Below are 26,265 nucleotides of genomic sequence, written 5' to 3' on the forward strand. Positions count from 1 at the left end.
GATAAGTAATAGTATCTCAGGAGATGTAATGGCTGTGTATTCTCTTAGTTGGAAATGATATTTTTATTTTGACAGGACACCTAAAAGTCTTCTAGCCATTTGGGGGCAGAGGAGTGAAATTAGAGGAAATCCCCCGTAAATATTCAGGGCACATTTGTATCAAACCAAAAAATCATTTTCACAGTAATATTCTTTGAGCAATGCAAATAGTGTGCCCAGCCGAGGGGAAGTCCCAGGAAGTAAAAGATCGAGGTTTTACCAGATTTTTGCTTATGGGTGAGATTTTTGGTAATATGCCATTAGCAAGGGAAAGACTGAATTTCCAGGACTGGAGTTCTGAGGCATTACAGTTTCTTTGCTGGAAATGAAAATTTAATTCCAAGAAACATTTTTTTTTTTTCCTTCTCACTGGGCTCTCCGGGGCAAAGATTCTTAGCCCGAGTGTGGTAAGCAAACTGGGGGCATATTTCCAGCCTGTTCTCGCTTTTGGCTGTTTTGCCCCTTCAGATTCTGGAATGACTCGGCTAGATCCCTTCAGGTGGTGTAGGAAAGAGGTACTGACCCACAAGCTTTTCCTTCCTTTCTGGACCAGGAAGTTACCAATATCCCCCCACACGGAGCCACTCTGTTCTCTTTAATCCTGTCATTTCTCCCACCTCCCCTTTAACCCCCGTGTACTCTCCTGGATGCACGTGTGTAGGGTTTAAAGGAAAAGTGGCGTGGACCCGTGGACAAGCTATGGATAATTCCATCATCGCTTAAGCATCTGCTACTCACGGATATCAGATGTGTTTGTTAGCTTTCGAACGTATGGCCCACCAGGCTCCAAAGCTTTCTTTTCAGGGGAGGGCTGGTAGATCCTAATGGACTGTAACCGTTAATTAAAAGAAAAAAAAGGAGACCCATTCTCTAAGGCCGTGCTATCCCCGCAGTGGCCGTTAGCCACACGGAGCTCCTGAGCACTTGAGACGTGCACCATCCAGACAGATGCTGTCGAGGGAGAACGCACACCAGATTTCGCAAGCTTCCTTGGGAAGGAAGAACGTAGAACAAGTCATCAATAGGTCCTCTGTGGATTATGAAGACCGTCTTGAAATGATGATGTTTGGGATATGTTGGGTCGAGTAAAATCCATTATTAAAATTAATTTCATCTGTTTTATCTTGCTTTTTTAACATGGTTACTAGAAAGCGTAACGTCCGGCTCTATTCCTCTTAGTGCTGTTCTAAGCCAATAGGAATGTCGTTTTTATTTTTATTTTTTATTTTTGAGAGAGACAGAGAGCACAAGCAGGGGAGGGGCAGAGAGAGAGGGGGACACAGAATCCGAAGCAGGCTCCAGGCTCCGAGCTGTCAGCACAGAGCCCGACGCGGGGCTCGCACTCGTGAATCGCGAGATCATGACCTGAGCTGAAGTTGGACGCTTAACCGACTGAACCACCCAGGCACCCCAGGAATGTTGTTTTTAAGTGCTGTGTGTTTTTTTTTTTTAATTTATTTATTTGGGGTGGGGAGAGAGAGAGAGAGAGAGAGCACAAGTTGCGGAGGAACAGAGAGAGAGAGGGAGAGAGAGAGAGTCCCAAGCAGGCTCCGAACTGTCAGCACAGAGCCCAGTGCGGGGCTTGAACCCACAAACCGTGAGATCCTGACCTGAGCTGAAATCCAGATTCAGACGCCTAACCGACTGAGCCACCCGGGTGCCCCTTACGTGCCATAGTCTTAGTAGCTCTTGTGATCTTCTGGATGTGTCAGGCATGGTGACACCGTCCCTGTGCTTCTCCTTCCTGCAGGTGGAGATCAGCCTTCAGAGCAACTTCCAGCCGGGGATGAAATTAGAAGTGGCCAATAAGAACAACCCGGACACGTACTGGGTGGCCACCGTCATCACCACCTGCGGCCAGCTGCTGCTTCTGCGCTACTGCGGCTACGGCGAGGACCGCCGGGCCGACTTCTGGTGTGATGTGGTGATAGCAGACCTCCACCCCGTGGGGTGGTGCACGCAGAATAACAAGGCCTTGATGCCCCCGGATGGTAAGCTCCGGCATCCGGACGGCAAGCTGGCCCGCGTCCCGAAGCCTTTTGGTCCCCGAGCGATCGCCGTCCGTGACGCTTGTAGACAAACCTGGCAGAGATTCGAAAACCGACGTAGGAGGGAGGTCTGGTGCTTGACGTGACGTGTCTTGAGTTTCAGTGGCTGGAGGGGCTCCAGAGTGAGGGGGGACCTGGGTGCGTTTTTGGACGTCCGCCCAGCCGACCGTGGCCTTCCGCAGACTTAAAGCTTTGGAGCCTGATCGTCACACGGGTGTTGGGGGTGGGAAGGGGGGGCTGAGGGACGCCCATGACTGACGTCTTGTTTCCTCTTTGGGTTGTGTGGCTTTTCTTCTGCCTTAGAGGCTGGGCGTTTTGAACAGTGGCATCGAGCATCTGGAACAGGCTTCTCTAGAAGGTTTAACGTGCCTTCTTGCAGGGAGACCGTCAGGGTGTGAGGCACGTAGAAAACCAAACTCATGTGGAGAAATGACATTACTCTCGACGCAATGGTCAGAGCTTGTGTAGTTAAGATCCATTTCGTTGCTGGAAGACGGGGTACTCCACTGGGGTGACTGTACCCCCCAGGGGACTTTTGGCAACGCCTGTTTTGGTTACGACAGGGGGTAGGGGATGCTGCTGACATCGGGCGGGAGGGCCGGGTGCTGGCAGACAGACACCCTTGCTTGGACAGGACGGTCCCCACACAGGGAATCGCGGGCTCAAACTGGCCGTGGTGCAGAGTTGGAGAAAACTCCGCGTGTCACACAGGCACGGAAGGAGCCCATGCGATCGTGTACGTGAGAAAAGCTGTGTTACCAAATACTTGAACCTCAACACCTTGTTTTCCGTGTTTGATGACAGGGTGGCACTTGAAGACTTTCCGCGCTGATCCTCAGGCGCCTGGAACGTGTCCGTAGGACTGCCTGCCTGTTTCAATTCCGACTCGATGTTTTCATTTCGAACCGACACGTAACGTGTCAGAGCTGAATTCCGAGCTTCTTCTTGTCCACCGTTATGGGCGGTGGCTTTTTCCCGGAACTTTTCGATTCTGTCTTCTGTTCTGAGTTCCGATAGATCGTTCTTCCGATTGGTGGGAATGGTCTGGGTTGTGCCTAATTGAGAGCCTGCTAAGAGGCGGTCATGGTAGACACGTGGAGTTTGAGTTGCATTTCTGTGACATTTGTAAGGACCGACTGCACTGCCCGGGCCTCAGGTGACTCGGGGCTCCTTATTGCCTCGGAAGAAAGAGAGACGGGCCCTTTGCGTCTCTTCTCCCCCGTGGACCTCTTTCTGCTCCTCTGCCCGCGTTACCCCTTCCTCCCCCGGCGGTTAGCTCACCGGTCACTTCCTCGGGCAACCAGGGTCAAACCCCGTCTTTGCTCACAAAGCCCCTGGCGCCCTTAGAGGCGATGACATTTGTGAGTGTGCCTCTCCCCCACATCGATAGTTGAAAAAAACCTGAGTCACGATCCACATACTGTAAGATTCATCCCTTTAAGTGTGCGGTTCACTGATTTTTGATGTGGTCACAAGGCTGTGCAACCACTGTCATTGCCTTTTTTTAAATGTTTTATTTATTTTTGAGAGAGAGAGAGAGAAAGAGAGAGAGAGGGAGAATGAACAGGGGAGGGGCAGAGGGAGAGGGAGACACAGAATCGGAAGCAGGCTCCAGGCTCTGAGCCATCAGCACAGAGCCTGACGTGGAACTTGAACCCACGAACCGTGAGATCATGACCTGAGCCGAAGTCAGACGCTTCACCGACTGGGCCACCCAGGCGCCCCCCACATTTTCTTTATCTGTTCATCTGCCCGTAAACATGTAGGTGGCTTTAATGTCTTGGCTGTTGTAAATAATGCTGCGATGAACATGGGGCGCAGAGCTCTCTTTGGCATAGTGTTTTTGTTTCCTTTGGATAGACTCCCAGTCATGGAATTGCTGGGTCACAGGGTAGTTCTAGTTCTAAGTTTTTGACCAACTTCCATACCGTTTTGCACCGCGGCTGCACCGGTTGGCGTTCCCACCAGCAGTGCTCGGGGGCTCCCGCTTCTCCACATCCTCGCCCGCATGTTCTCTCTGGTCGCTGTGACGATAGCCATCCTGCACGTGTGAAGCGACACCTCCCTGTGGTCTGGATTTGCGTTTTCCTGATGATGAGTGATGGCGAGCGTCTTTTCGTGTACCTGGATGCGCTCTTTGGAGAAATGTCTATTCAGAGCTTCCCACTTTTTCTTGCTTTCTCGTTAAATTGAATACAGTGGACACGCGATGTTACAGCGGTTTCGGGTGTGCAACAAAGTAATTCACCTTCTCTGTATCTTGTGCTCTGCTCCCCACAAGTGTGGCTAACATCTGTCCCCATGCCACGCTGTGACGGTCTCATTGGCTGTGTTTTTTCATCCCCACAGTGTATTCACGTCATAACTGGAAGCTCGTACCTCCAGTCCCCTTCACCAAACGCATGAAGGGAAACGAGTGACGCTTCTGCCCATGTTTAAATTGGATTGTTTTCGGCTATTGACTTGTATGGGTTCTGTATGTATTTTGGATTTAACCCCTTATCAGTACGTGGCTGCAAATATTTTTCCCCATTCCGTAGGTTATCTTTTCATTTTTTAAAAAAGTTTTTTAAGTTTATTTATTTATTTTTGAGAGAGAGACCGAGAGAGAGAGAGCGGGGAAGGGGCAGAAAGACAGGGAGAGAGAGAATCCCAAGCAGGCTCCGCACCATCAGCGCAGAGCCCGACGTGGGGCTTGAACTCACAAACCACGTGTTCACGACCTGAGCCGAAACCCAAGAGTCGGACGCTTAACCCATCGAGCCACCCAGGCGCCCCAAGTTATCTTTTCATTTTGACGATGGTTTCTTTTGCTGCGCAGAAGCTTTGTAGCTTCATGTAGACTCACTTGTTTATTTTTTGTTTTATTGCTTGTGCTTTAGGCATCCTATCCAAAAAAAAAAAAAAAACCCTGCCAAGATTGATGTCCAGGTGCTCCCCCCACCCACCCCCCTGCACCCCTCTGTTTTCTTCTAGGAGTTTTATGGTTTTTGGTCTTAATTTAGGTCTGTAGCTCATTTCGAGTGAATTTTTGTGAGTGGTGTAAGATAGGTTCCTTCTTTTTTAAGACCGAATACTATTCCCTTTGCTTTGAATTAAGACAGCTGCCGAGGTGAAAAGATAACGGTGTAATGCAAGATTATTTAATTTCCCCGTGGTCTCTGTCGGCTCATGAAGCAAACCAGTCGCGATGGATGCTTCGCGCTGATGGAATGTTGGGAAGGCGTCAGTGCTGTTTAGGGGACGAGAGGTCTTTCTGCCCGCCCCGCTCTGCACACAGAGGCCCCGTGGTCGTGCCCACACACCCTCGGGAGGGTGCTTCCCTCGCCCCCTCGCCGTCCTTTCTCATCTCCTTTATGACTCGCTCTTAAAGTTTGACGCATTAGCAGTTAAATGCCCTTGGAAAGGCTGTACTACGATGGTTTCACTTTATATAATAGATTCTCTAGTGAATCGTTCTGGAGACAAGTTCCAGGGTGCTGAATTTTAACACTCTTGGAGCTAATGGGTTCATTTGGTAGAAATGCATGCTGTTGCGAGAGAGAGAGAGAGAGAGAGAGAGAGGGCATAGTTTATCAATCAATTCTTCCTCCTCGCTTGGCTGAAAAATGTGGCAGGAGCCACAGTTTCGGAAACACCATCAAATTTGTATCCTACTGACTTTGCGCTATTAGGCAAGACAGAGAGACACTTAAAATGACAAATTCCCGATGAAAAATGGGAACACCCAGTCAAGGGGGGGAAGCATTAATGTGCCTGAGTGATCCGAAGCCCGCTCAAACAATAACAAGTTATGCTAATTTGAGAATGTCTTCGTGGCTCCTTTTAAAGAACTTGAGAAAAAATTTAGTAGGTGATCAATATGACTTGGAAATCTTCCGCGCGGAGAACAAAGTCAGGGAATAGCAGGTTCAGGGGGGCAAAAGGTTTTATTGATTGCTGTAGTACAGGATAATTACTGCTTTGTAGCCAGAGGCGGCGGGTGCCCCGCAGGGAATCGGGGGGGAATCTATTTTCGAACAAGGATTCTTGTTTGTGTGGTTTTCTGCCGTAGAGAGCTAATATCATTGTAAATTCTGCAACTGTACCTGGTCGGGTCTGCGTCGCGGCTCAACTTGAAAGGCGTCGCAGGGTGTTAACACAAGTTAAAGTCGGCGACACGTGACGCTTTTGTTTGAGATGCTCCAGTGTGATGGATCTTCTTACCGATCTCAGGAGTCGGGATGTTTTAAAGGGAGTCAGGGGGTGTTTTGACGGGAGGAACATCGCGGCTGGAGCCTGGGGGTCTGGTTCTCACTTTGCCTCTGCCGTGAATTTAGCTACCTGGGTGAGATTCCTCTCCATTTTCTCATCTTTGAGAGGAGGTTGTATCGTCCCTAAAGGCCGTTCCAGCCTGACGTGCCTCGGTTTGTGGTCCTCGTGAAGGAGAGGAGGAAGAAGGGTGCTGGTTTGCCCACCGTATACGTGAGGAGTGGACTTTGTTTTGGAGCTGAGATCTGTGGAAGTGTGTACGAAGCACAGAAGTTTCTGTGTCACTGTGGGGGTGATCACGTTTCAGTGGATTGGGGGACAGACGGGGCTGGGAAATTCTTGTGAGTGCCTGGGTCCTTTGTCGCCTGCAAGGGACAGAATTTTGCTCGATAAAGAATCCAAAGAATCAAAGATGCCGGTTCCCTGTTGGAGCCCAGAGAACCGGGAATCATTCCCTCCGAGTGACAGCGGAAGTGGAGTTGAGTCCATCACTGTGTGCAGGAGAGCTCCAGAATACAGGCGGGGGAAGCAAGGGGGTGAGGGTGTGGGCGATTGTGCCCCCCCCCCCCCACCCCGGGAGGGAGGAAGGAGAGGGCCGCCTTTCCTGCTCAGACTGGGGTTAATAGCGCTCAATGCCTGGGAGGACATTCTGGGGTTGCCCCAAGTAGCCTTTCATCTTCTGAGGTCACCGCATTAAGACACTCATTTTATGATTTTATTTTATGTTTTTATTTATTTTAATGTGTAGTTTTGAGAGAGAGAGAGAGTGAGAGAGAGAGAAGGAGTGTGAGCCGGTGAAGGGCAGAGAGAGCGGGAGACACAGAATCCGAAGCAGGCTCCAGGCTCCGAGCTGTGAGCACAGAGCCCAATGTGGGGCTCGAACTGACGAAACTGAGATCACGACCTGAGCCGAAGTTGGACACTTAACCGACTGAGCCACCCAGGCGCCCCCTGATTTTAGATGATAGTTTTACCAACCAGCGAGCACAGTCCCATATTTTTTACAGTCCCGTATTTTTCTCGCCTTGCCATCTGAAATGGACGTGATACCTGAATCACCACGAGCCGTCATTATTACACTAAACATTACAAAGAAGGAAACAGCATGGTGGCTGCTCTCCCCGTTTCAGTAAGATGTGATTCCAATCCGCAGGCAGAGAACTCCATTACTAAGGACGTGTTTAGAGAGACCTGGGCGTAGTGGCCAATTGGCCGTCCAAAGAGCAGTGTTCCTGCTCGTGAGCTCATCGGCGCTAATCTCTCATATTAAAAGTATTAACAAACATACTACATTAAAGCATCGGTAAGTGCAGTGGAGGATTAGAGCCCTTATTAGAGGAGCTAGATGGAAAACGTTTTAGCTTACTAAATCAATAAAGCTTGATTTATTCATAAGCACACGCAAAGCTCGCAAAGGGCAACTGCCAAATAATTATTGTTTATGGTGATAATGTAAGGAAATCATTTAATCCAGTGACTGTTTCCCTGTTATTTATTGAGAAGTAGCAGCTACCTCCTAACGCGTGGGGTCGGGGAGCTTTGACTTTCTAGCAGGCGCCTACCGAGTGCCTGAAAGAAACGCTCCTGTGGGATTGCAGGTGAGTATGAAGCCTGCCCGAATGAGACCCCTCGGCTTATAAACGGAGAAATATTTATGCGCGCTTTCTACTGTTGCAGTAAAAGTATTGGAATTACGGTGCCTTAGGAATCATGCCTCTAATTTTTATTTTCCCCGTTATTAACATTTCTGTAATTTGAATTGCAAACTCTGCAGCCTTGCCAGAATGACTCTATTTACCATTCAAAGTTGAAGGAAAATTACTGGGAGTTAGTTAATATATAACTTATTTGAATAAAGGGATGTTTATTCATGAAGCGTCAGCAGCAAGTGTGAATATGGCCTTATGTTCCGCACGTAGAGGCAGCCAGGTTCTGAAGCCTGGTCTTAGGACTGTTTGGGGGAATTTTGTTTTTCCCCGTAGTTGGTTATAACGTAAGAGGTGAGGGGGGCAGTTGGTGTGTAGGGCTGTGAAATCGCGGGACCACGGGCCTTCCAGTTATGTCACCGCGGACTCTGAGAAGCAGAATGCGACAGTGTTGATGTTTATGACCTGAACGACATTTTCGTAACACGAGTGGATCGTACACAGTCACATGGTTTTCCACGTACAAGTCACTGGCCGCCTTCGGTATCCTGGGAGTACCTGCCTCTTCAGGCGGTCCTGTGTCGGCTCTTCACATCTTCTGGCCCCTGCTTGTTGGTTCTCATTTGCTTGGGTCCTGTAGGCGGCTGGGCCCCGAGTGTCGGGCACGGGACAGGACAGCCACACGTGGCCTCGTGAGGCCTCTGAGCTGTGACCTCACGTTTCCGAGGCTCTGTCTTACAACACACGGCGTTGGCCTAGATGGTCGCTCAGGTTTCCTTCAGCTCAAAAATGTTCTGAATGTGAGAATTCAAAGAGCGATGAATGAGATTTATAAAGGGGCTCTGAAGTCAATAAATAGGCCCCATGATTAGATACCGATGAAACTGTTCGTTTTAGCCTGTGGAAGGAAAAGCAAAGACCGAAACCAAGGAAGGCAGACCGAATGGTGGTCCTGTCCTATAAATTAAAACCCTTTGCATAGATAGTGGTGAACAACTGTTAGCTTATGAGTAGAACAGTAGTCTCTTCTCCTATAATTCCTGCTTGATGTTCGTACTTGTCCTTTGTCTTTTGTTTTTTTTTTTAATTTTTTTTTTTAAAGTTTATTTATTTTTGAGACAGAGACAGACAGAGCATGAACGGGGAAGGGTCAGAGAGAGAGGGAGACACAGAATCGGAAGCAGGCTCCAGGCTCTGAGCCATCAGCCCAGAGCCCGACGCGGGGCTCGAACTCACGGACCTCGAGATCGTGACCTGAGCCGAAGTCGGACGCTTTACCGACTGAGCCACCCAGGCTCCCCTGTACTTGTCCTTTGAAACTCACTGTACATCACACATCCCCGTCTTTGGTTTCTCGAAATGTGATCACGAATTTTATTCTGTTTGCATCATGGCTTTTCAATTAAAAACACTTTCACCCACAAAATAATTTTATTTGGTGCCTGCTGTGCACCAGCTAACTAAATCTAACCCTATCTGAAGAATGCCTTTGTAAACTGGCTGGTATGATTTTTTTTTTTAATGTTTATTTATTTATTTCGAGAGAGAGAAAGAAGAGGGGAGGGAAAGAGAGAGAGGGAGACACAGAATCCCAAGCAGTCTCCGTGTTATCAGCACAGAGCCCGATGTGGGGCCCGATCTCACGAACTGTGAGATCGTGACCTGAGCCGAAATCAAAAGTCAGACGCTTAACCGACTGAGCCACCCAGGCGCCCCCTGGATGGTATAATTCTTATATTACGTTTGAAAATCATGGCTTGGTAAGTGTGAATAACTTATCCCCAGGTCAGACAGTTGGAAGTAGAGTTTAAGGTAAGGATTACCTGCCCCCACCCTCCACGTCTGAAATCGGTGCTTTGAAAATAGGAGGAGGTAGGGGCGCCTGGGTGGCGCAGTCGGTTAAGCGTCCGACTTCAGCCAGGTCACGATCTCACGGTCCGTGAGTTTGAGCCCCGCGTCAGGCTCTGGGCTGATGGCTCGGAGCCTGGAGCCTGTTTCCGATTCTGTGTCTCCCTCTCTCTCTGCCCCTCCCCCATTCATGCTCTGTCTCTCTCTGTCCCAAAAATAAATAAAAAACGTTGAAAAAAAAATTTAAAAAAAGAAAATAGGAGGAGGTTAGTAAATATTTGTTTATTGATTAAGTTGTGTCAATCAGACTGTTGAATCTTTAGACTCGAAATCTTGGAAACGTACTACTAAGAAAAGTGGTAGAATTGGCTTCTTGTGATTTTTAAGAAGAAGGTAGAATGCTAACTTGTCCAGAATGTTTTCCATCTTGTCATTTTTGGAGGCAAATAAATGGAAGCGATTCGGTCTGGAACTTCCTTGCCAAATGGTAATCATGAGATTATGTAAAGTTATGTAAATTGTATCAGATGCTATTTGGGTTTTTCTGCAACGTGAAAACTGTAAGCACAAAGCGGCACCGTAAGATTTTCCGTCTCGGTGTTAGTCGTAAATGAATTTACTTTCTCGTGCTGCTTAATCCAGCAGCATATACTTTAAGTCAGGCTCGTGTCTGATTCTGTGTGGGATGTGGGTGGGCTAGTTCTGTGGGTCCCTGTGGCCTCTTGTTGGCTATTTTTGGTCCTTCGTCTCCCTGTCAGGGCCTGTCTTCTTGGTCCCCTCTCCCCTGTTGAGGGTCCTGGCCCTGGACTGCTCTCAGCGGGGCCCAGGTAGTGCTGAGAGAACCTTCTAGTCACCTTTGAGCAGACAGGGCTCTCGCAGCGCAGCATGGCCTCCTGGGACCTCTGACTGTCCCCAGCCCAACATACCTTTGTTTTCCCGCCCAGAGCCAGGAGCCCTAGCATCATCTGGTCCCCTCCTTCATGCCTCCGACTGCCTTCTAGCTTGTTGGACTGGTGAGTTTCTCCCACCCCTTTTCCTGCTCTGGGCTCCTGAACAAGACTCTGACTTCCTGCTGCTTCTTGTTAAGTTCCCCATCCAGGCTCAAGTTTCCAGGGTCTTGCCTCCGTTCCAGGACCACGCCTCCATTCCAGAGCCATTCCAAGCATGCCTCTGTTCCAGGGTCATGCCCTCTGCATTTATCTGAGAGGTTGACAGGACCCAGCCATGGGAGTATCTCTTCCTCAGCTGTGTGCTGCTCTCTGAGAGTACCTGCCCCTGGGCTTACCTCCAAGACATATGGCTAATGCTGATACACGTCTGGGTACAAGGGTCTACCACGTGTTTAGAAAGACAGTAGCTAATGTGACTTCATCGTGGCTTTAGTTTTTTTTTTTTTCCTAAAGTTTATTTATCTATTTATTTTGAGAGAGAGAGAAAGCACTGGTCAGGGAGAGGCAGAAAGAGAGGGAGAGAGAGAATCCCAAGCAGGCTCCATGAAGACCGCACAGAGCCCGACGCGGGGCTCGAGCCCACGAACTGTGAGCTCATGACCCAAGTCGAAGTTGGACGCTTAACTGACTGAGCCAGCCAGGCGCCCCTGTAATTTTCCTATTAATTTCAGTAGATGATTTAGAATATTTAGCAGGAAAGTAGCTTTTTTTTGAAGACATATAATAAGATACACTTAAAATTGTGATGTTTGCATTTTGATTTACATTGTTTTCATCAAAAATATTAAAATTGTACAGACTGGAGATAATTATATTTTATCTTTTAATGCCTTGAATGATTTCTGTGAATAGAATACAAATTATGTGAAAATCTTGCTTTTTTTTTTAACTAGATGGCTAATGATTTTGCTGGAAAAAATATAAGGAAAATAATTTTTTATGGAATAGATACAGAATGATTTATGAATTATGTAAGTCTTTAATTTATTACTCATTCAAACATTGCTAGGCCATCAACAGCCGGATACACCGTCATTATTAAATTTATTTATCTTTGGCATTTGACCAGCTTGCAGTTGTCTATATACCATAGCTTTTTACATACTTTGTGACTCTGTTATTATGAAGATGTATTTGTCCATGTAGGAAGATGGGGCATACTTTACTTCACAGCCTGTTTGCTTGATTAATGACTTGAGAATATTTCCAGTGTGGTATGTGGGCTCACATTTGAGCTCTGCTGGGCCCTGTACAGGGAAGGGTGTCCTGTTCAAACTTTCCACCCTGGGTTTCTCATGGCCCCTGTGACCTGGGCGGGGGTTGCTTGGTATGGGTCCATTTTGGGAGCCAATTTCTGGACCCTTGCGTTCTGTATCTTTCGTGACACCCATCCGCCTGGGAAGACCACTGAAGTGTCTGTTCCCGCCTCCCCAGCCAGCCAGAGAAGAATGTCATCTCACGCATAGCCTTTGGGGCACCGAACACAAAATCTCGGTGTGTTACGTGAAGCCTTCTTTACTCAAGGCGTCATATCAAGGTACAACACTTTTACGGTTAATCATCAAATTTTGTAATGTTACTTATGTTTTGATCTGGACCAGAAGTAATTTTAGTACCCTGAGCCTGAAGAAAATTTTCATTTTATGGTTGGAGGGATTTTTAAAAGGGTAATTTTTAAAATTATATGTTACATTTTTTGTTGTGGTCTCAGAGGAGTCAGGTAGGGTGAGCAATAAAAGAATGAAATGAAATGGGAATGAAAAAAAGGTGAAGATATTACGTGTAGTAGGAGTCGGAGGGGTGTGGGGTGGGCTTGAATTCAGGAGAAAGAGGAGTTCCATGCAAAGGGTTGAAGTTGCACTTAATTACATGCATTTAAAAATGCATGGTTGTGGGGGCGCCCGGGTGGCTCAGTTGGTTAAGTGTCCAACTCTTGGTTTCCACTCCAGTCATGATCTCATGGTTTGTGAGTTTGAGCCCCACGTCGGGCTCCACACTGACAGTGTGGAGTCTGCTTGGGATTCTCTCTCTCTCTCTCTCTCTCTCTCTCTCTCTCTCTCTCTCTCTCCCTCTCTCTCTGCCCCTCCTCTGGTCGTGTCCTCTCTCTCTCTCTCTCTCTCTCTCAAAATAAATGGACTTTAGAAAAATTTTTTAAAAATTAAAAAAATGCATGGTGGAGAGGGTCAGATCATTCTATCGGATATAGTTATGGGTGCGATACAGCATTTTATTCAAAGTGTCAAAAATGCAGTTATAGGAAATGACGTCCTTTGTAGCTACTGAAATGAATGAAAGATTTTAGAGTGCCTAATCGAAAATATGCAAGGAAGGAGTGCCTGGGTGGTTCAGTTGGTTAAGCATCCGACAACGGTCATGATGTCACCGTTTGTGAGTTCGAGCCCCACGTCAGGCTCTGTGCTGACAACTCAGAGCCTGGAGCCTGCTTCGGATTCTGTGTCTCTCTCTCTGCCCCTCCCCCACTCATGTTCTGTTTCTATCTCTGTCTCTCTCTCAAAAATAAATAAGCATTAAAAAAAATTTAAAAAGAGAAAATACACGAGGGGGAAACATTAGTTTTTTCAGAATTCTTTGGAGGGGGTATGTGAGTAATAGAGTTTGAAGAGCCATCATCCATACCTGTGTCAGAAAAAAGGCCATTCTTGGGGCGCCTGGGTGGCTCAGTCAGTTAAGCGTCCAACGTTGGCTTAGGTCATGATCTCACAGTTTGTGGGTTCAAGCTCCGTGTTGGACTCTGTGCTGACCACTCACAGTCTGGAGCCTGCTTCATATTCTGTATCTCCCGCTCTCTCTGCCCCTCCCCTGCTTGTGCTCTGTCTGTCTCTGTCTCTCAAAAATAAATAAATGCTAAAAAAGAAAAAAGTTTAAATAAAAAATCAGGCCATCCCAAAAAGCCGACTAGTCTCTCCTGCTTTCCTGGGCACATATTTGGCCTTTACGATCTGGAAGGTGTACTTTTATCCCGAGGGGTGACTGCCTGAGCCTTACCTGGCAGGTGTCTCAGTATTCTGAATGTCCTCCCATGTCCATCCTAGACTTGTAATTCAAGGGTTTAGAAGCCTTTTAGGGCTCTGGAAGGATTTCTCATCATTGGGCTTTTGTAGAATTTATATTCAGTCATGGGCTCCTTTCAAGTCTCCCTCTGGGGTCCTTTGCTGATGGGAGCACCAGAACTGGTAGAGAGAGGACCTTGGCTTGATGGTGAAGAGCCCTGACATTGCCTCCCGGCCGCTCTCTTGGTCCATAAGCTGTATTACTATTGCTATGGAAGTGGAAAAAATTTTACACCAATCTACCAAGGGTTATTTATTGAGGTTCTACTCTTTGCCCAGTGGCTTTTTTGGTGGGAATATATGATAGGCTTATTACGAAGCGTTTTATATGAAGCTCATTTGTACTGTAGTCACCTTTTGGCCAATGACAGGTACACAGGTGATGGGCTTGCTTTCGGAAGTCGATGTTTTATATGACACCTGCCAGTGTATGGATGGATTTATTTGTCGGTGTTTCCTGCTTTGGCCTTTCCTTCTCGAAAACCTCACTCTTGTGTTGCTAAGATGTACTGGAAATTAATTTGAAATTCTGATCTCTGGAAACTTGGGTTGCATCTTCCTTTTTGTCTGGGTGGTAACTTCTCTGAGACTGCACTCTTCTTGTGTTTTAAAAATTTGTCTTTGTTTATACTAAGCCTTTTTAGAGGGTGGTTAGCTGTAATGGACGTTTACAAGAGCCGGAGGTTGACCTGATTGGGCACGGAAGCGTGACCCCTGACTTCTCTGGTGGTCTGCCAAAGGCCGACGGGAAAGGTCTGTCTGCACTGGATCCTGTTGGTACTTACATCAAATAAATGGGTGTTTTTGAAGCGGCTTCTTGTGCATTGAAGAGTGTGCCTCCCACCATATGGAGGAGGGGGTGCTGGCCTGAGTCTGGTGGTCTGGCTGGTGGCTCAGCTCTGCCTCTCGCTGGTCGTTACCTCGGAACGAAGTCACTTAACCTGTTTCCATCATACTCTCTGCATCTCCGTTGACGGCAGATATGGAAGCTCTCTGGAACCTGACAGTAAAGTGGGAAGAACATGTAGTGTCACGGTATTCCTTCTTTCTTTTTTTTTTAATGTTTATTTTGAGAGAGAGAGAGAGCGCGTGCACAGGGGAAGGGCAGAGAGAGAGGGAGAGAGATAGAGAGAGCATCCCAAGCAGGCTCCGTGCTGTAAGTGCAGACCCCGACGTGGGTTTTGATCGCAAGAACGCTGAGATCGTGACCTGAGCCGAAATCAAGAGTGGGACGCTTCACCGACTGAGCCACCCAGGTGCCCACCTCCTTCTTTTTTTTAAATGTCAGAGGCCCGGGGCGCCTGGGTGGCTCAGTCGGTGAAGCGTCCGACTTCGGCTCAGGTCACGATCTCGCGGTCCGTGAGTTTGAGCCCCACGTCGGGCTCTGGGCTGATGGCTCGGAGCCTGGGGCCTGCTTCCGATTCTGTGTCTCCCTCTCTCTCTGCCCCTCCCCCGTTCATGCTCTGTCTCTCTCTGTCTCAAAAATAAATAGACGTTAAAAAAAATTTTTAAATAAAAAAAAATAAGTAAATGTCAGAGGCCCTAATGGTCCCCCTTCTAGGGAGGCATCCGTGAGGAAATCCTGGCATCAAACGTGGGATTTGTATAAACTCCTTAGAGCCTGTGCTAAGAATGTAGGAGGAAATCTAGAAATACTCTCTTTTTCTTCCTTTATCCTCTGGCTAAGGATGGTATTGTATTCACTTTTAAATTTTACTTATTTATCGAGATTGATTACTTTAAAGGCTTTACCATTTAGAGCGGTTTTAGGTTCACAGCAGAACTGGGGGGGAAGGTGCAGAGACTTCTCTTAAGCCTCCTGCCCCCCACATACACGGCCTCCCCCCATCAGCATCCCCCACCAGATGGTACATTTGTTACCGTTGATGAAGCTACGTTGACTCGTCAGCATCACCGAGTCCATAGTTTACATTAGGTGTTGCACTGTCTGTGGTTTGGACAGATGTATAATGACATGTGCCACCATTACACTGTCACGCAGAGTCGTTTCAGAGCCCTAAAAGTCCCCTGTGCTCCACGTGTCCATCCTTCCTCCCTGCCCCGCCCCAGGCAACCGTCGATCTGTTACTGTCTCCATGGTTTTCTTTTTCCATCACGGCCGTATAGTTGGAATTATAACACTTTTATTTGTTATGCCTTGCCCGTAGTTCAAGCTCAGTATTTGGTTAAGTGGATAAGGAACAGAGCCTCTGCACTAATTAAACATCGCAGCAGCCACCGGCAAGAACTAATTGGTAGTGGCGTATGCACATTATTTATCGAAGGGCCTCTTAAATCTTACCGCCCCCACACACACCAGTCCCCGCTCCTGGGCGCAGAAGCCCGGTGCATGTTGGACACGGTGCTTAGAAGCAGGGAGGAGAGCGTTAGTCGTGGACGCTTGTATTGAAGACGAATGACGACAGACAGCCCGACTGCAAGGGAGGAGAAGGGAAATCTGGGGAAAGTGGGTGTCGATGGCAGAGCAATCTAATGCCATTTATTGCAGGAGCAAATAGCCCTGTCGGTGGGACTGGAGGGTATGGGCTTCTGTACAGCCAGGTGTCAGCCATTCTAAGGGAAAGGCGAATAACTGATTTATAGGACTCTCAAGCCTCGAAAAAGTTTTCATTATTCTGTATCTACCAAACAGGTGGCAACAGAGGGGATATGGCGTGGAGAAGTAAAGGCTGTAAAGAATAGCTACTCTTTGGGGCGCCCGGGAGGCTCAGTTGGTTGAGCGTCTGACTCTTGGTTTTGGCTCAGGTCGTGATCTCATGGTTTGTGCTGACCGTGTGGAGTCTGCTTGGGATTCTTTCTCTCCTCTCTCTCTGCCCCTTCCCCGCTCATGCACGCTCTCTCTCTCTCTTTCTCAGGATAAATAAATAAGCATTTATTTAAGAAAAAAAGAACTGCTACTCTGATAGACAGGTGCTTTATGAGTTGAGTGGGTCCTCACTACCTTAGAATTCTGCCAGAGTCACATCTACAGTGTAAAACAGTCCCTAGTCTGTCTCCTTTAACATGATAAAGCCCTAAGACAGCAGCCTGGGGGCACTGACCTGGTACACAAATAATAGATTTTAATGATTTTTCTATTGGGAGGCGTGGTGAATCCAGGTGGGAAGTCCAGGTCACGTGGTCTGGGCCCGGGGACGAGGACTGGCCAGAACAGAGCAAGCCCCCCTATCCGTAGGACGGGCCCCATGGGAAGAATCTAGAACCTACAGCAGGATTGGGCGCTGGGCTGGGAAACTTACGGAGGGATCAGGGCTGGCCCGACCTCATCAACAGGGTAGACGGAGGCAGGGGGAGGGAGCTGCGGGATGGAGCCGTAGGTGACCCCTCTGGGGCCCTGCGTGGATGCCTTGAGTGAAGGAAGGTTGGATGGGGCTGTGTGTGTGTTCTAGGAGGGCGGCTGGGCTCCCAGCGGCCCCCTGGCCGAGTGGCAGGTTAATTTCGGGATGTCCCCATGAGAGAGGGCTTCTGAGCCCGAGCCTTCCTGCCTGTTGGGAGAAGTGCCTCCACATAGGGGCATCCTAGAAACTGATTTCTGCTTCCACAGCACCTCATCCTCCAAGTGTCGTGTCTAAGATCGGTGATAGGCAGGGTGGCAATCTGCACACGCAGCCTGAGGGTCTGGGAAAAGCACAGGTGCATAGAAGTGGCAGGCCTGAAACCAGTGAGCCCCCACACGGCGTCCTGTGCCGGCCTGCCCTTCGTTCTGTCTGCTTTAGATCCTGGACCCAAAGAGGTGTTTTTGGTTTTTTGTTTTTTGTGTTTTGTGTTTTTGAGAGCGAGAGAGGATCCCACAAGGGGCGAGAGAGAGACAGAGAGAGAGGGAAGTGGGGCTCACCTGGGGACTCATGTTGTACCTGAAGCAGGGCTCGTGCTCACCCGATGTGGGACTCGAACTCACGAATGGTGCGCTCATGACCTGAGCCGAAGTCAGATGCTTAATTGTCAAAGATGAGCCCGAATCTAGTTAGGTCCAACAGCTTTGAGGACAGAAAGATTGCACACAACGAGGCCCAGCTGTTCATCTTCTAAAAAGTTCCAGGGGGATTGTAGCAAGAATTCACAGTAGTCAGCCACTAGAAATTTCGTATTTCTGAAGAGATGTAACCAGCAGGAAGTGCTATTGAATTGAAAAGAAATATGATTTTAGGGCTTTTCATAATTATTATTTTCTGGTTATCTCTTACCGATTGACAGAGCTATTTGGCATTGTTGATCAAACCATGCAATTTTTTTTTTAAAAAGCCCATTTGATATATTTATACAGTAGTGACTAATAGCCCCCCAAAGCCCATTTTGGGTTATAGAAAGGAGTTACCGCCATTAAAATCATCTTTACTTATTTTTTTCACACTAGACAGTTAGGTCAGGTCATTAGTATCTTCTCAGCTTATTTCTTAGAAAATTATATGATGAATATCTTCTGAGACTGTCATAAGGCATATTAACGTGCCAGCCCCCACCAGCTTCCCACCACCCTCAAGCATCACCAAAACAAAACTCTTTGAAACATCTCCAAAGAGAATACAATTTATTTAAAACCTACTTTCTGGTTTAAATGTTTTATCGTCCTTTAGAGATTAAGGGATGATTTATATGCCTTGCTTAGTGTTATTTGGAGTGATAGTCAATCACACGTTTGTTTTTTGAAACGAAAAAAGCAACGTTTTTTATATTCTTCATCTGTACATCTAATGTGTAATTTGTTAGCCCATCAAAATTAATTTTAGATCCCTAATGTACATGGAGCTCTGGATTTATAAGTCCTGTTAATGGTTCTTTCAGTAAAGCCTCTGTATTTATGTGCCCTTGTAGGCTGGATTTCTGCAAAGCATTTATGCAGGGAGGATGTTCACATAAATAACCACTGGCAAATAAATGTCCATTAAACATTCTATTAACGTAGTTGGCAGCAGTTTCTTAACAAATATTTAAGTGCAGTATATTAGATTACATTTGATTTTTCTTGGAAATGCTTGCCTACTTAGTTTCCCAATTTAGCTCATCCTACTGGTATCAGAAGAATGTTTGATTCTGTTTGCTAAAGTATACTTGACCCTTGAACTTGATGGGTTTGAACTGTGACCGTCCACTTCTGTGCAAGCTGTTTTCAATAAATACAGTATGGTATTGTAGCTGTATTTTCCCGCTAATTTTCTTAATGGCTTCCTTTTAGGAAGACGGCGTGCAATACATATAACATATGTACATATACAAAGGATGGGTTGATTGACTGTTGATGTTATCGGTAAGGCTTCCGGTCAACAGTAGGCTGTTAGTATTTAAGTTCGGGGGAGTCAGAAGTTATATGTGGATTTTGACTGCACTGCGGTCCTCAGCATGCATAGCCGCCTAACCTCCGCGTTGTGCAAGACTCAACTGTATTATAAAGATTTTTAGGGGGGGGTTTAGAAGTACAGAGATTTGGTCATTATTTTCTCTTCCGATTTCTATGGTACCCTTTCTTCTTCTTTTTTTTTTTCTAGACCCTCCTTCCCTCTTTCTTTTCCAAAATGTTTCTCGTCTGGAGATTCTTACCTTACAGTTCATCCGAGGTCCTTGATCGCATGGTGTATGTATTAGGGTACAACGTAAACTTCTGTTACAAAAAGACCCCTCAAACACTGGGGCTCGCAGTCATTCAGAAGTTCGCTGCCCTTTCCTGCAACAGGCCAGTGGGGAGTGGTTCGGGATGGCAGACCTCTGTTCTCTTGGGTCCTTGTGGCACTGGGTTCTCTCCGTTCCGCTCTCACTGCTTGCTGGTGGAAGCTTGATTCTGCTTTGCATTCCCAGCAAGAAGGAGGGAGAGAGAGGGAGTCGAGGGCCAGCCGCCCACTTTCCATGGCCCGAAACTTAGCACCCCGGCCGTCTCTCATTGCACATGAGGGAGCGAAATAACGCCGCGTAGCTGTAGGGCCCCACTGCGTCGCCTAAACTCCCGGGGTGTGGGAGATTCTCTTACTAAAAGAAGTGGTCCGTAGGGACCGTTAGCAGCGTCTGCTACAGCTCATTCGGCTAACAAACGTTTTTGTTCTTAGGAGGACTACTTCATCTTTCCAAACATCTCGAGGAAAACGTAGGAGTGTTTGAAATACAAAAACCTGGGACCAAACTACTTTTTTTTTTTTTTTTTTCATTTGGGAGTCAAAATTTATTCTCTGTAGTTGATGAAGCGCCTTTAAATTTCTAGCTGGTGGCGTTTGCTCTTGAGTTAGTGTGATCTGTACTCTCCCCCTGTATTAGCCTTTAAAGAGCTTCTTGGCCCAGCAGGATTGCCTTTCTCATAGTTGGGGGGCACCAGCCACGCTCTCCCGGTGCTCGTAAGGTGGAGCACAGCGGGAACGGTGCATAAAATTATTTACTACTTTCGCATTTCTGTGTGCTTAAACATACCATATTGGGCCTAGATTCATTTTTTGTTTTAAATTTTCAGATCCCATTTTTCTTAGGCTTGCGCTTATCAGTTAATATGTGTACGATATTTTCAAGAGACCCGCAGCTCTCAAGGCTTGTTTTTTGAATTAGTGGTGTCTTATTATGTCCTACAAAACACCCTCTCTCTCAAGGTCATTGTTTTTAACTGTTTGAGATGAGTGTACAGGAGAAAAGAAGCCTCCCCACCCCAAGCATAGCATTGTGCGATTTTAATTTTGTTTCATGTTTTATTTATTTTTGAGAGAGCGAGCGAGCATGAGTGGGGGAGGGGCGGACACACACACACACACACACACACACACACACACACATACGTACACACACACACATGCACACGCACACACAGAATCTGAAACAGGCTTCAGGCTCTGAGCTGTCAGTCCAGAGCCCGACGCGGAGCTCGAGTTTTGGAACAATGAGGTCATGACATAGGCTGAAGGCGGAAGCTCAACCAGCTGAACCACCCAGGTGTCCCCCCCCCAATTAAAAAAAATTTTTTTTTAAAGTTTTATTTGCATTGTACAATTTTAGAATATACCGCAGGCAGAAAAGTCCTGCACGGGTCTTGAGAGACAAAAAACAAACAAAAAAAAAACCCCAGGTTATATACAGACCGTTGATTACAATATTTTGATCCAATGACTTTGTACAAAGAGATAAAAGCAAGGGTTATACGATGCGTGTTCTGTGACATTTACAGTCAAATGTGAGGCTCAAAATCAGGCTAGTAGTTCTTGCCATTTTGGACCTTGGCGTTGAAGTAAGAATGAGGGCATTTGGGATGTGAAGACGGCAGAGTTCAGGTGTCTGATGCCTTTACTCTCGCCTTGAACATGGTAGGAGTTTAACGCTCAGGTAGGTAGTGGTGATTCATTCCGTTTTCAATAGTGTCAATAGTTCTAATGATACCATTTCTTGGTACTAGAAGCAGAATGGGAAACTGTGTAGATGAAGCCTCCACCCCGGTCGGGTTTACGTTCCAGCTGTATGTGTTTCCTGGTAAGAAACTGAGCGAGCGTGAGTGTCCTTTCTGCAGTGACCGAACACCACGTTGGGATGGTGCTCATCGTGGACGAGGGGAGAGGGCGCGCGCGGACCCCCGTGTCTTTGGGATTCATTACCAGGTCCCTGTTGATATTCATTCATTTTGTGGGTGTGGACTTGGCCGCAGAATGAAGGGTGTTGGAATTATTACGTTCAACTTTGAGTTTCTTACCTTTGTCTATTTAGGAGCGGTCCTGAAGGGACTCCGCGACTTAAGAAAGGTCTTTTGAGCCTGGAAACCGTGGCATCTGGGATTTGCCTTTTGTAAGGTGGCCCAGTCTTCGTGGACTGAGAAGTGGGACTGCCCGCTTTCCGGCTCTCGCTCGCGCGGTTTTGTTCCCTGGTAGCCTCGTGGCTGTGCCTCTCTGTCCAGCCCTCTCCTGTCTTCCTTCTCCTTCCCTGTGGGTCCCCTTTTGCTACTCATTGCCTGAGATCCCTCCACATCCTTTCATCGTCTTTCTCCATGTGCTCATAAAAAATTATGAATTATAGATGAAACAGCCACTAAAACCTTTCTTTGTTCCCTCTTTTCTTTCGAGATGCCACACCCACACATCGATCTCATGCTCCTGACCCCTAAAAGGCAAAGACGCCTAAGACTCGAGCAGTAGGGAGGTAAGGTGACAAAACGTTTCCCCTCCCCTCCTCTCGCGCATGCCGCAGATCCGTGCGTGCACCGACAGCATGGGGGTTTCACCAGGAGCCCCGGACGAACTGGGTCAAGTGAAAGCACAGCCTGGCTTCTTGTCAGAAGCGCGTGAATAGTTGTGAATTGGTGGACGATCCCTGGGTCAGTGGATGAGACTAACATTAAGAGTGAACATTGTCTCCTTTAATCCTGCTGAATTTTCGGGAGATTCTGACAAACCCTGCCAGGAACTTGGAGGAGTTGTGGAGGTAAAATCACATTTTCCGCCCCTTTCATGTCCCCGTGGCCTTAGCGGTATGTTCCTAAGTCAGAATTATCAGCTCATTCTGCCTAAATCAGTGTTGGTTTGCTTGTACAGGAAGGTTCCTGGCACTGTGTTCTTTTTCTACCCCTCTGACCCAGGTGTCTCCTCCTTTTCCCCAACAAAGCTAGTATAATTCTTCAGAAGACATTTTATTAGTAGTAATATTGGTTTTTTTTTTTAATCTGTGTCAAAGCAGTTTGTTTTGGGTCTTTTAAGCAATTGTTTCATCATAGTTTGGGATAAAACAAGGGAAATAGGACTGTGGTGATTACTTTTTTTTTTTAATTGAAGTTAGGCACATGCATTTCTATTTTTTTTTTGATCGGAAGACTCATCCCTAGCTATTCCAAAAAATAGAAGTGGAAGGAAAACTTCCAAACTCATTCTATGAGGCCAGCATTACCTTGATTCCAAAACCAGACAGAGACCCCCGCTAAAAAGGAGAACGACAGACCAATTTCCCTGATGGACATAGATGCAGAAATTCTCAACGAGATATTAGCAAACCGGAACCAACCGTACATTGAAAGAATTATTCATCACAAAAGACTCGTTCCTGTCTGATAACTTAATCTTGTGGACTCTCATTCCCATTCGGAATATTCTAGAAGGGTATTCTTCTGATTTCCCCATTCCACTCAGTAGGCAGATGAAATTTGCTCAGGCGTGCACGTTTAAGTGTGTGCCCATCATAGTGATCCGAGCACGTGATTTCACAGTTTTCTTGTCATAAACTGATCTGCACGGGAGTCCCCTTTAGATTAGTACCAATTGGCTGTTAGTTTCTGAGGTTCTTCTGCTGGGAGGCCTCGGTGCCCCCTCAGTGAACACAAGGCAAATCCATTTTAATGAGGCAGCGAGTTGCCACCAGGTAGGGTTTAAGAAGACAAAGAGAATGAAGGCCACAACTAATCAGCTTCTCAACTCTTTAATGTTTATTTCTGAGAGAGAGAGAGAGAGAGAGACAGACAGACAGACAGCATGTGAGTGGGGAAGGGGCAGAGAGAGAGGGAGACACAGAATCCGAAGCAGGCACCAGACTCTGAGCTGTCAGCACTGAGCCCGACGCGGGGCTTGAACCCACAAACGGCGAGATCATGACCTGAGCCGAAGTTGGACGCTGAACCAACCAGGTGCCCTTCAACTTCCCAACTCTTTGTTGGCACATTTGGCTCAAATCTGGAGCCTTGGTTGTTACTTGCCATGGTTTGCAGCTTTCCTTTTTCCTAATGAGTGCAAAATGCCCCTCCTATTCTGCTTTTAAAACTCCTTTATTATGGGAGATTTCATCATATCCCAAAGTAGACGGAATGTATGGTGACCCCCCATGTGCCTGTTACTTGACTTTGATCATGATCAACTCAAGGCCAACCTTACATAATCAGCACTCCCACCCATTTCCCTAGACTTCATATTGTCATCTGTGACTACTTAAGTAAGTGTCTCTAAAGGGTAATTCTGTTCAAGCTTGTACAGAATAATTGAGAAGCTGTAGGATTTAAAGACGTCTTCGTTTGTTTCCGAAACGGTTTTTACAAAGGAGAGCCAAAGATTGATTTAAACGCTATTCCTCTGTTGGAAGTGAAATGGAGCGTATCTCCTTGCAGTTTTCTGAATTAATAAAAATTAAAATCAGATCATCGCCTCCTCCCATCAAAATAAAAACAAAAAACTAAAAACAAAAGGAACACTGGTTTTATTGTATTGTAAACGAGGAGTTCAGAACAGAGAATTTGCATTTTTCTTGCACTGGTAGACCCCAGAATGAAAGTCAGATTCATGTGGTGGCTCTGGGTTAGGCTTTTGTGGTGAAAATGGCTTTGCCTTCCTGGCACAGCTGTGGAGTTTTTCCATGTTTTGTATTTTCAAATGTCCAAGCAAGTTAACACTAATCCTAGTGCACGTAATGGGAGCCTTTTAGCTCTTCCTGGAGTGAGTGGGGGTAGCAGAACCCTGAAGAAGTTCGGTCATTGTCTTGGGATGAACTTCCAATGCCTAGAATGAACTGATTATGTGTTAGTATTGAGGTTTTTATTTTATTTTATTTTATTTTATTTTATTTTATTTTAATCTTTTTGTTTAAGTAATCTCTGTGTCCAGTGTGGGGCTCGAACTCACGACCCTGCGATCAAGAGTCACACGTTCTACTGCCTGAGCCAGCCCCTTGAGGGCACCCCTACAGAAAATTTTAAATTGTGCAAATGTCCCTAAACTTGAACAGAAATCAAACAAAACCCTGACTGTCCCCTTGCTTGTATTACCGAGGGACAGGGTAACTGGTGAAGAATTCATTCAGGGAAGATGTGTCAGCTGGGAGATTGCCATAGAATAGAAAGTCAGAAAATGTCAATATCCTAAGAACAGGTAATTCCAGTGAAATTCATGTACACCTTGATCATTTTTGCAGTACTCCCCAAATGACCCTTTTGTGTTAAGTGTCATCTTTGTGAGTTAATTTTCCCACTTGGTAGATTTCCTCACTGGTTAGTCCTGAGCAGGATAAGCCAGGTTTTAAAAATTTTATTTTATTTTTTCAAATTTTTATTGCTGCCATTTTTTTTTATTAGCTGTTATCACTGCCAGACTGCGGGAGACCATGGGAAGACCTGGATTGGTTTAGGACTGTGTATGTGTGGGGGACTCGGGCTGGCAAGGTGACGGAAACAGGAACGTATCAAAAAATCGGTGGAAAACTCTGGAGTAAGCAGGGGACAGCGCAGCAGACTTTGCTGTGGTCTTAAACCCGTGTTATGAGGAATAGCCACAGTGCGGGGTTCCAGGCTGGCAAAGATTTGTATTACAGAGAGTATTACGGGGCACCTGGGTGGCTCGGTCGGTTAAGTGTCCGACTTCGGCTCAGGTCATGATCTCGTGGTCTGTGAGTTCGAGCCCCGCGTCGGGCTCTGTGCCGACAGCTCAGAGGCTGGAATCTGCCTCGGATTCTGTGTCTCCCTCTCTCCCTGCTTCTCCCCCCCTCACGCTCTGTCTCTCTCTCTCAAAAATAAAGATTAAAAAATAAATTAGAAAAAAAAAGAAAGTATTACAAGATAGACCTTGAGTGAACTGAAAACCCTAGTAATTGGGACCCTCGGTGTGAAAGTCTGGGGTCACCATCCCTTGTCCTCCAGTGTCCTCAGGATAGACAAGGGGCCCCAGACATGCTGGAAGGGGTGGTGGGGTTCTGATGGCCCCGGAGCGTGGACCTCGAAATTGAAATGGAAGAAAAGGTGCCCTGGAAAAGAAGCCTTTTCTCCTGAAACCCAGCAGTCCACGTTTTCTATCTTAATTGCAGTTTTGAACAGATATCCACACGAAAGGACTCTTGAGTAACGTGTCATTTTGCAGATGTACACGCTTTCCAATAAACACGATGTTAATGAAACACAGAGAAGCTTCATCTCTAAATCAAGACACATATTACATCATCACATGTATTGTCGTGGTGCCTCTTCGCAGGGAAAGGAAATGAACCCCTACTTCCTTCGTTGGGTTCATCTAACCGGTTAGAGAAAGCACCCTAGCAAATTGTACTGCAAACAGTTGGAGCCAACTGTGTGCAGTCTGTCTTAATGCCTGGAGGTTTTCTCCTCTGATATTCTCTGTCTCTGTGTCCTCTTTACCCGTTCTATCCTGAGGCTCAGTCTTCTGTCCCTTGTAACGGTGCACTTTGGGGTCGCCGGAAAGCCTCTTAGCCCCTAATTCAGTGGTGTCTTCTTGAGCCTTCGCATGAATGATTGCCATTTGCCCTTCTGTGGCTCTTTCTCTTCCCGACTGCCCGCCCTCACCCAGTCGTCACTCTCCTGTCCGTTCTTTACGTCCATTTCCAGTTACTCCTCCCTTGCCTGCCTGATGGCACCACCATTTTAATTTGTCGGTGTCACGTAAGATAGACTAAAACACAACACTCTCCCAAAGTAGCTGTGAAGACTGGGTATGCGGCTCTGCCTTGATGGCCCACAAGC

General features: G+C 46.8%; 1 protein-coding gene across 9 annotated transcripts in view; it reads left to right on the plus strand.

Moving 5' to 3' along the window:
- SFMBT2 (Scm like with four mbt domains 2) overlaps window positions 1-26,265 on the plus strand; it is a 228,122-nt gene that overhangs the window by 34,139 nt on the left and 167,718 nt on the right. For 7 of the 9 annotated variants that reach the window (XM_053895623.1, XM_053895624.1, XM_053895625.1 and 4 more), the window contains exon 4: window positions 1,790-2,030. The exons of 1 other annotated variant lie outside the window; for it this stretch is intronic. In XM_053895623.1, the coding sequence (XP_053751598.1) occupies window positions 1,790-2,030 (241 nt within the window). Of the gene's footprint in view, window positions 1-1,789; window positions 2,031-26,265 lie in introns of those variants that run through there. One more of the 9 variants, XM_053895628.1, reaches the window with a different exon arrangement.

Source organism: Panthera pardus, unplaced genomic scaffold, assembly GCF_024362965.1.
Source record: "Panthera pardus isolate Hobbes unplaced genomic scaffold, ASM2436296v1 HiC_scaffold_6, whole genome shotgun sequence".
Lineage (NCBI taxonomy): Eukaryota > Metazoa > Chordata > Mammalia > Carnivora > Felidae > Panthera > Panthera pardus.